Here is an 11,165-nt window from a genome sequence, read left to right as displayed (position 1 = left end):
TAATTGGCACATGATGTGCATGTTAATTAATCAATCTTATTAATTTGAGATTATTTTGATTAATTAATTGGCACATTATGCATTAATATGCATTGCTAAGAACTTCATTTGAACAACTTTAAAGATGATTTTCTCAATATTTAGATTTTTTTGCACCCTCAGATTCCAGATTTTCAAATAGTTGTATCTCAGCCAAATATTGTCCTATCCTAACAAACCATACATCAATGGAAAGCTTATTTATTCAGCATACATCTCAATTTCTTAATGTACCCTTATGACTGGTTTTGTGCTCCAGGGTCACATATGATCTCATTAATAATTGCAACCACAGCTAAAACACAATAATGCATTAAAACACAACCAATCTCAGATTTAACAAGAAATGTGCAAATACTATAATGCATTTTAACTTTGCTTCCAATTATTAATGAAGATAAATAGATTACAATGTACATTATGAGCATCTTTGTAATGCATTAAAGTATCAGATTAATATTGCAAAAAGGCCAAACTGTGGATTAATAAAGAAGTGTTTCATTCTGGAGAAATAAATGTTCATTTAAAAATATTTTTTTATTTAATGACGTCTTCTCAAAATTGTGTTTAAATTCGTGGTGTTACAGGAAAACAATTCTCAATGTGCTCTTTATATCACACTCACGTTCCAACACTTCACACTGCACATTTAAGCAGAAAATAAGCAAAATTATCATCAGTTTTATTGTTTAGGAAATTCAAGATCCCCCTAAAAACCCGTTTATAACATAACTCGTGGAAACAGATTCATCCACCTGCCAGGAATCACGCTCGAGGCTCAGTGACGTTTCCAAACGTTCCTTCACACATCGAGAGCCGAACATGATCAAAAAACACTCTGAATCCCAGCATTTACACTCGAGAAGTAACTGGCCAATCACAACCTAAAGAGTAGTGTGTTCCTCTCGTTCACTACATATAAAACATGTCTATCATAGCATGTGTCTGTTAGCCCATGAAAGCATCATGGAATGTCTGAGGGATTAAATGACTATTTCAACATTTCTATTTCAAGCTACAGATCATTATGAAAATGCACTTCAGCTTCATCCGGTTTCATTTTGAGACAGTTTTGAGTCACTTTCATCGAATCATTATTTATGAGGGAAACGATTGAGGACGGTTGAATTTTCTGACGCGCTCCGTTTGCACAATATTCATTATGACCGTGTAATGTCAGATATTCAGACACAATGAATAAAATCTCGAATAAAATGCTTCAAATCCATCCAGACCAGAAGACTTTGATTCCAGACCTTCTGAAGTTCTGGAGAAGTTGATCAGGCAGCGGACGAGACGCAAATAAAAGCCAGGCGAAGACTGATCCAGAGGAACACCTTCAGCTTTGGCACCATCAGACTCAATAACCTCTCAACATCAATATTCTGCAGAACAGTACAGATTCAGATCAAATATAAAGGGGTGTTAAGCAACAGCAGCAATGGATCTGATTTTAAGACGTCTCTGAAAAGCCAGACTGTGAAAGATGTGAATCTGGAGAAACTGGACAAGAGATTGAGCCCAGAAACACCAGAGGAGGTTTATTTGATCGGTGTTGATCTTTCTGTGTGATTGAGTAAATGAGAAAACATTCTAACCTTTTCTGAAAACTTTACAACATCATTTGCTTTTTCCCACTCTTTGAGATCTAAGACAGAACGCATGCATGCAGAAGGATATTTCCGTTTCTATTGATTGTTGAGTCAGGTTTTATTGTCAGAAGCACTGTGGGTAAACAGAAAACCAGTCCAGTCTTCTCTGAAGATCATCTCTGCGGTCGATGTGTAAGAGCACGTGTGGAACCGTAAAGTCTTGCATTTAAACCCGGCGGAGCGATCTGAACACAAGCAGAGAACTGACAGATTACAGGCTAAATGATCTTCATTTCACTCCAAAACCGCAATAAAACGTGTAACACTGATGAATAATTGGACTGATTTAAGATTGTGACGGTCCGTTTCTCCTCAGCAGGAATCAAGTTCAACAGCAGCGAAACCCGGCAGGGAACGGCAATCCAGATCCAAACGGGTCAAAGTCAATCATCTGTGGAGCGGGAGTCTGGAGAGGGTTCTGCTGTCAGCCGTGAGAGGAGAATATGGGCCGGCTGATGTTACTGTTAGTGGTCATAGCGTTCAGCTCCCACCTGAAGAACAGAGAAACACACGGCTTTATCAGAACAACAGATCAGAGAAAACTGAGAAAACACAGCAGGAGCAGTCCTGTTAAACAGATTTATCGCTGTCTCTGGTTTCACACTCATTCACTCGTGTATGTGTGTGTGTGTGTGTGTGTGTGTGTGTGTGAGAGAGTGCATGAGTGTGTGTGGAGGCTCTGACTCTCACCTGATGTCATGAGGGAGTCCCGACTGCTCCAGACTGTACTGAATAACTGCTAGCTTGCATAAAGTCTTCAGATTAGGACCTTAAAAACACAGAAGCACACATACTGTAATCACACTTCTAGCTGTAGATAATCTGCTCGAGCAGTTGATCAGATTGAGCGGTCAGTGGGTCTGGAGCGGATGGGCTTCCGCTCATGTGAGTCCTGAGCCGCAGGAGTCTGAAGCGCTTCCCTGCTCTATTCTTCACCTGCTCCCGCAGAGCTGCCAAAGGAAGGGCCTTTATTTGGTGCCGGATGCGCCTTGCCTCGCCGTCTGCCTCAGAGACAGAGAGAGGATCTGCCAACTCACCGCATCACCGACCGACCGCAAGTCACTCCAGCCATGACAATATCATTTACCGTAAAACACGGAGTGCCACGGAGATCGGCAAATGCTGGATGAATAAATGAAGAGTAGGGCTGTACACTGCTTTAAACGGCGATACGGACGAGTGTGTGAATGTTAAAGCACTGCTGTGTAAATGTGCTAAATATTGTAATTAATAAACTATTAAGTTGTTAAAGTTAGGGTTAGGTTAACCCTAAATAAAAAATAAAATAAAACTTGTCATGTCATGCACTTCTTATTTTAGCTTCTGTAATGTAAGGGTTAATCCACGGCCACTATTCAGCTGATGACTTTAAGCATTCATTATGATAATGAGGCAGTGACATCACACTGAGATGGTCAGACTCACTGAAGTCCAGGAGGTACAGGTCCGAATGGTCCATGAGGTTAAACTCGTCGCCCATCCCCTGCTCCGGACACGGACTGAAACACAAGAGCACAACAATCCCGTAACACTTCTGCATCAAACGACATGACTGCACAACGCATTTATCTCTAAATTCTCAGTTCTATTATTTTAGAAAACAGAATAGGAGCAAGAGTCATTCTCTGTCTTCAGTAGAGCTGCTTATTGAGCCGAACTGGTTTCATAATGAATGAAGTTCACAGTTATTGAACTGAACCGACTGGAGCTGCATGATGTTGCAGAATTTTGGACTAATTTTTGAAGTTTGCATCATTGATTCTCTTACTTTCCTGTTTGTTAGTGTAAAGCTGCTTTTAAAAGTGCTAGAGAAATAAAGGTGACGACTTCTTTTTCCCAAACAAAGCTGCTGAACCAAATGAAAATTTGTTCAGAGATCGCAGGGCAGCCACTTGAAAGGGTATATGAATTATCTTATCATAAGAACATCTTAAGGCTGGCCAATAATATAGTTTCTGAACGCAATTGTGCTACATAATAAATTTGTACTTTTACCATCTAACTGGCGGCACAAGATTTAATCTAGCGAGACCGAAACACTCTTTTGTGCATCAAGCTGTCCTAGAATTGAGTAAGGCACATGAAAAATCAAAACGCCACTAACGGATGTGGTAATAACTGTGAATGAACTTTTCAGTTACGCAAGAAAAATTTGTCTGACAATAAAGTTATATCATCATCATCATTATCCAGACCTAGAAATCATTACAATCGAATTCCATATGTTTCCAGTCTTCAGCTCTCCTGCTGACGGACACAACAGTGAAAGTTCACCGGTCAACACTAGTAGGGTTTAAACCCACAACCTTTCAGTTTCCCTCTCAGATCTTTAAGGAGCAAAAAAACACGGCCGCTCTTTCCTTCTCAGGTTACAATATTACTAAAAGAGGAAGCTGTAAAACTCACACAAACCTTATCAGAGACAAACACACACTAGACCTGCAGGAAACGCTGGAATATCTCACACAAACATCTGCTTCCTGCTGGCACTCCTGCACTGAACACCACCTTCATCATCATCATCTTCACCATCATCATCAATACCATCTTCATCATCATCATCTTCACCATCATCATCACCACCATCTTCGTCATCATCATCATCACCACCATCTTCATCATCACCACCATCATCATCATCTTCACCACCATCATCATCATCATCTTCACCATCATCATCACCACCCCCATCATCATCATCATCATCATCATCAGGGCATCCGGAGACCCGTCCAGAACCACGGCCGGTATCGGCTCTGAGAGCAGGACATGGTTGGGATTTTACGTTCCTGATCTTGCTTAAACAAACAGGCCGCCAGTTTAAAGGGAATCACAGAAATGCAAACAGGTGAGACGGAAAAAAGGTGAGAACACTGCACGGATCGGGGGCATGCTGCACACAGAATTTCTTTTAAAGATATCCGCTTTACATGCTCATTTGTAGTTACTTTAAGGTATTTTAAAAATATTTTTAATTACCTCATATGCCCAAAACTGCAATTTTTCCCTAACCCTAACCCTAACCCTTGTTGCAACATTTTACAAAAATCAAGATTGAATATATTTGGTCAAAATCCCATGTTATAAAAGATGAAGTTATATGCAAGCTATTAAAGACAATATTGGCTGATTAGACGGCAATGCTGACCTAAAATGCTAAATGTTTGTCCTCTCTCTTCAGCGTTCCCACATCTCTGACCTCAAATACATAAAATATTACCCCTTTTAAACATAGCTTTTGAAGTAAAGAGTAAAGAAAATACTATACAAAACTTATTGAACCCAGGGGCCAGTTTCATAAACTTAGCAAGGGGTAATCAGTCTTACTTTTCCAATACAAATAAGACCAAACTAACTTTTCATAACTGAATTTAAAAAGTTATGACCAGTCTTGAGGAAAAATAAAATTAGATGACTAACTTTTTAAGACTAGTCTACACAGTTTATGCAACCGGCCCCAGTTGTTTATTTACCCTTGTAAGACCCCCCCTCATTAAACCAATTTCTCACTGGATCTAAGCAAATCTCACAGGTGACATATTTTGATCTCAAAAAGTGAGTTGTCACTGAAAGCTGAGGAGTCTGCATCTATGGAATCGGTGGTTTGGGTCTCAGGAGGCCAGCTGTGGAGCTCATTACCCCCCCGACCCCCCGGGAGGTCAGCAGCCCGGATTACACGAGACCTTTATCAGACCCGCCGGCCGGTACATTAACGTACACACGCTCCTATTTATTTACCTTCATCGACGGCGCGCTGCTCAGAGTTAATTAATCGTGCCCTATGAACCCTGAGAACAGCACGCTATCACAACAAACACAAACCACAGACTCACAGAGACACCAGTGCATCACAGAAGAAAGATTTCAGGATGACACGCTCACAGCTTTCACTGCGCTTCATTAATGCTGAACCTCCAGCAGAACAAATGTGGACTTCATTCATACAACAACGAAATCAATACATCAATACGAGTCCATGATCCATAATAACTTCCTGCAGTGAAAAAGTGCATCTGCTGTTGTCTCTCACATCAAAATCCAGACACTTAGTTTAGAGCCGTTTAAACGCTGCTTGATCTGTGCGGATTTCTCTCCTGATTCAGACCAGAACACTTTTTCACCGGAGGAAGCGTTATTATGGATTATGAACTCGTATTTGAGCTAAAAACGTCTTAATGATGGATTAGTTTCAGCTTTTGTCTTCTCCAGATGTTATCTGATGGACTGGAGTGCTGTGGATTACTTGTGGATTATTGTGATGTTTTTATCAGCTGTTTGGACTCTCATTCTGACGGCACCCATTCACTGCAGAGCATCCATTGCTGAGATACTGATGCAATGCTACATTTCTACAAACCTGTTTGATTGTTAATTTCCTCTCTGTGGAGCTGCTTTGAATTAATCTGTATTTTATGAAGTGCTATAGAAATAAAGGTGACTGGACAGATTGAGTCTCGGTATGTTGAGTTCTGCTGGTTTCCAGTAGCAGAAATCACTGAATGATCACAGACTGACAGCAGCCGGATGATAAAGACAGCGAGCGGCTCTGATCCGCTCCGAACCCTCTCAGAGAGACAGACAGAAACAGACAGACAGATAGACGGGTCAGCGGTGAGACAGCGATGTGACCAGAGCGCCTGACGATCTGAAAGTGTTTTGTGAGTTTATGAGGTTTCCTGGTGTTTGACGGCTCATTTGTGTTACATGATCAGCAGAGTATCCTTCTCTGGCTACAATCACCTCATTAGCCTGAGCGTCACCTTCTTAAAAAGTCACTAATGAGGAAATGAAAGCCCATTTGATTTGTTTGGCCGTCCGAACCCACCGAGAGGGAGACACTGTTTCTCCACAGAAACCTTCAAACTTCCTTCACAGCAGGATCTCACACACACACACACGGTAATGCGCTCCTGGTTCTGACAGGGAACTAATGTGCATTACGTTTCCTCTTCCTCTTCCCCGATGAGCCAGCGACGGTCAGGAACTCATCGTGCGCTATGACGTCCTGTGGAGTGGCTTATCTGCGGAGCACAGGCGCATAAGGATGCCTCGTTGGTAGAAAACATCAGTGCTAAAAAGCCAATAGAAACTTTCAGTGGACAATAACCTGACTGAGTGCCAAATAAGACCCTATACAGTAATCCATGAGGAAGATCATGAGATTGAATCTGGATCGGAGTCTCAGGTCTGGATATCAGAGAGCGGGTTTGAGCAGCAGTTAATAACGTCTGAGAGATGCTGATGGAGTCTGGGTTTAAATATAGATGCAGCAGAATCCAGCTGATATCGGCCCATGTGAAAACAACAATCAGCACAAATTATCGGAGAAATGCCCTTATCTCTCGGCTGTAAACAAGGGAATTGGGAAAACTACGGATGTTTGGGGCCTCGGAGGTGACTGGCTTGTATGAAAAGCAGAAAGTGAGTTTTGGATGGATGGACTGGGTTAAGCTCTCAAATAACCCAGATGAGAAACATTGTTCTGACATCTACAAATCACAGACGTTTGTCTGCCGGTCTGATTGAGACTAGTAGAGAGATGTTCAGTTCTGTTATGTTATCATCATTATATGATGAACTTTCAGGAGTGATTTTGCTTGTGTAACGGGATTGTTACTCCTTTCAGTTGTCTGGTGTAGTCTGGTTCCTCCCAAGATTTCTCCTTTCTCCATTTCTGTCACCTGATGGAGTTTGGGTTCCTTTCCACCGTCACCTTTGGCTTGATTAGTTGGGTTTAAAACTTAACGCTTAATATTCAGTAATATTATCAATACGACTGCACTGACACCATCATACGAGAACAAAACTTCACAGCTGTGTTATAGCTGAATCGAATTTGTTTGCATCATTGATTCTGAAAGGTACTGTGGAGCATGATTATGGACAGATTTATTGACAAACAGTAAAATTTTTAAATCAATTCTATATTTAACTGGCAGTCGATGCAATGAGATCAAAACTGGTGTGATGGACTCATATTTGCGCATCCCATAAAGAAGACGAGCCGCTGCATTCTGAACCAGCTGCAGACATGAAACACAAGACTGAGGAGCACCGATATACAATTAGTTACAGTAATCCAATCGAGATGTTACAAAAGCATGCATAACCTTTTCAAACTTCTTTAGAGACAAAAATAGCTTCACCTTCGTCAGAAGACGAAGATGATAAAAAAAGGACTTGACCACAGTACTTATCCGCTTATCAAATTTAAGATAATTATCAAACCAAACATCCAAGTTTCTGGCACGTGTAGTGCTGAATTGAGTAAGAAATCCGATGGACAGCTAAACCTCAGTCACACATTCATCATGGAGAATCATAATACTGGCATTTCGTCAGCACGGAACACACTTCAGATTCACAGAGACTCACAGGGGAGCGATGAAGACGATCTGAACGTGCCAGGTGGCTCAGAATCGATGGATTGCTTTGAGATCGTCTGTCACATGTTGCTGAGACGCGTGAGAGCATCTGCAGATCGTCTTAAGTGCGTTTCGTCTAGCCAGCGACGATTTATGTGTGTGAGTGAGTGTGCGTATGTGTGTGTGAGTGAGCGTGTGTGCGCGCGTGTGTGTGTGAGCATGTGTGTGAGTGAGTGTGCGTGTGTGTGTGTGTGTGAGAGTGTGTGTGTGAGTGAGTGTGTGTGTGAGTGTGTGTGTGAGCATGTGTGTGAGTGTGCGTGTGTGTGAGTGAGCGTGTGTGCGCGCGTGTGTGTGTGTAGAGTTACAGAAGGTCGGTCAGAGCTGCAGGAGGCTGATGGGAAACTCAATCACGGTTCCGTTACATGAAACTAAATCACTTCTGCGCATGAAAAGATCAAATTGTGATTCATACTTCAATTTCATACATTTTTACTGTAGGACTGACTGATCCTGTTGATGATGTCACAAATATCATCGAGAGCAAAGTCAGCGAAGATGAAAGTCGGGACCAATCAGAAACGACCAGAGCTCTGAGCGACCAATCAAAAGAGTGATGTCAGAGGAAATGGTTTCTGATTGAAACACACTCATGACGAGACAGGATTCAGTTCTTCTATCACGTCTACTTTCATTGTTTCGCCTGCATTCTAGAGAAGATCTGTCCTTTCTGAACACTTTCACTCGCACAATAACATCAAGCTCTTCTCCCACACGCCACATACTCACAGCGTTATACAAGACCAGCATCAGAGCGTTCATCAGCGAAGGTCGCGTTACCATGAAAGCTTCAAGCATGAGAGCTTGAAGAGCCGCTGATCCGCATCTGATGCGGCTTAAGTCATCACAGAGGAAGTGACATCATGACTGCATAATAAAGCCAGAACGCCACAAAAGCAGAATGCCGCTGTGAGACGAGCACGCAAACAACGCTCAAATAAATCCTCAAACACACTCAACCAAAACAAACAAACAGAACAGAGGCGGCTCAAGCTGTCGCCCAGCATGCCAATCTGTCACGCTCCTGTTTACATCCGGCACCCGTCCCAAATCTCTGCACTAGCGGCGCACAGACGAGGCGGCCAAAGCGGCACGAGATCGACATCAACGATGACACGAGCTGACTCACGCACGCGGTCATGTGACCCATGTGCTCTCCCCACCTCTCACACACACACACACACACACACACACACACACACACACACAGACACACAATATATGCATATAGATTAAGAATAAAAAATACATTTTTATGACATTTAATATACTTGAATTTTTAGGGCCAACATTTGGTTAAATTAAGCTCAGTCCGACTCAATCAGGATCCGAAACGACTGAATGATTGTAATATCTGAATGAATCGTTTACTCTTCCTCATGTTGTGTGATTTGCTTTCTTCTGTAAAAGAAGATATCCTGAAGACACTGGAGTTCAAACAACATTGGACCACACTGACTTTCATTATATGACAGGCATTTCTCAAAATATCTTCTTTTACAGAAAAAGAAAGTCAAACATGTTGATATTAGGAGAGTAAATGATGACAGAATGATTCACTGATCATATCTGATCACCTGAACGATCATGTTTCGATGAACTAACTAACAGCAGCTAACCTTTTGAGGACTACGATGGGTAAGTTAGTAGTGGGTTATTCAGTTCTCACCATGGCTGGATCATCATTGCTAAAGGCTTGTAGTTACTGCTGTGATGTAATAATTATGTTGAGTCATTAAAGGTCATGTGACTGATAATTCATTTAATGATTTTAGTGGTTTAGTGGTCTGTGTGTGAGTATCTATCTATGTGTGTGTGCGTGACAGTGGGAGTGTATGTGTGTGTGTGTGTCAGTGTGAGAGAGTGTGTATGTGTGTGTGTGTGTGAGTATCATTCTATGTAAATGTGTGTGTTAGGGATGTGCATCTCATGACTCAGGCCGATGCGATACGATACATTAAAGATACATATGAAGCAGCTGCCGATGCGATATGATTCACTCGTATTACGATGCAGTGTGATCTGATTTCGATTCGATTCAACACAATGTGATTTAATGCAATATGATGCAATGGAAAAACATATGATGCTATACAATTCAATATTGTACAGACAGTTCATTTTTATTTCTTTGGAGAGGAGAAAGCAATCTACATATAAAATATTGGTCACATATGGTCACTTTCCAATTAATAAAAGTATAGCGCATCTACTAATAATTATACATAATTACGTGTGTGTGTGTGTGTGTGTGTGTGTTCACACGTGTGTGTGTGTGGGGTTGGGTTAGGTGAGATGGGGGTTCTCCTGCAGCTCATAAATCAAAGCAGTGGCTAAATTTCACGCCTCTCTTCGGCCCAGCAGGCCTGTTTATTCTGCCGTAAGTGGCCACTAACACACACACACACACTCACACACACACACACACACACACTTCACACTCAAACAGCTTCACACAGCTTTCACTATCAACACTACACTGCAATGTAATGAACATTAAACTCTCCTAAAACACACAAATCACACACACTAATCACAGCACACACAAACACATTCCTCTCATGAAGAATCGTGACACACGTTTGACTGACTTAAAGCCAAAGGCTTCAGAGAGCAGGTGGATTCTGGATATTTCTGGGCGTCTCATCTACAAATAAAAATAAAAAAACATCATCTTCTAGTCCAGTGTTTGGACACATTTGATTGAACTGTTGTAGAAATGATCTTTAGACTGAAGTTCAGGTAAATATCAGTTGTGCTCATGCATTTAGAACAACAGACTCTTCATTATTTGTTTTTTATTGTATTGGCCAGTGAAGGAGAATCATGAAGTGAGTTTGTGTTTCTCCTGCAGCGCGAGAACGAGCGCCGACACCAACGCCTGACGATGAGCATCGCACGTTTGCGTAACGATGATTGCAGCGTGGCTTTCCCAGACACCTCCGGGCCTCTGAACACAGCCGGAGCACTGGGAACTGTATTGTGCTTCACTAAAGCCGTAAATTTACGCTCTACAAATTCCTTCTGTTTAAGTAAATATCATAAAGGCAGC

General features: G+C 41.7%; 1 protein-coding gene across 1 annotated transcript in view; it reads right to left on the bottom strand.

The window, feature by feature from the left end:
* Window positions 1-584: 584 nt before the first annotated feature.
* The window catches only part of klhdc3 (kelch domain containing 3), a 29,864-nt gene continuing 19,283 nt past the window's right edge, over window positions 585-11,165 (bottom strand). The window contains exons 10-12 of the mRNA XM_016479916.1: window positions 3,117-3,190; window positions 2,382-2,460; window positions 585-2,182 (exon numbers count right to left, since the gene is read on the bottom strand). Coding sequence (XP_016335402.1) covers window positions 2,116-2,182; window positions 2,382-2,460; window positions 3,117-3,190 — 220 coding nt within the window. The 3' untranslated portion in view covers window positions 585-2,115. The remainder of the gene's footprint in view (window positions 2,183-2,381; window positions 2,461-3,116; window positions 3,191-11,165) is intronic.

The sequence above is a fragment of the Sinocyclocheilus anshuiensis genome, unplaced genomic scaffold, assembly GCF_001515605.1.
Source record: "Sinocyclocheilus anshuiensis isolate Anshui unplaced genomic scaffold, SAMN03320099.WGS_v1.1 scaffold2621, whole genome shotgun sequence".
In the NCBI taxonomy this organism is placed as follows: Eukaryota; Metazoa; Chordata; class Actinopteri; order Cypriniformes; family Cyprinidae; genus Sinocyclocheilus; species Sinocyclocheilus anshuiensis.
The sequence above is the reverse complement of the archived record's forward strand: the minus strand, read 5'-3'. Positions and strand labels throughout refer to the sequence as shown.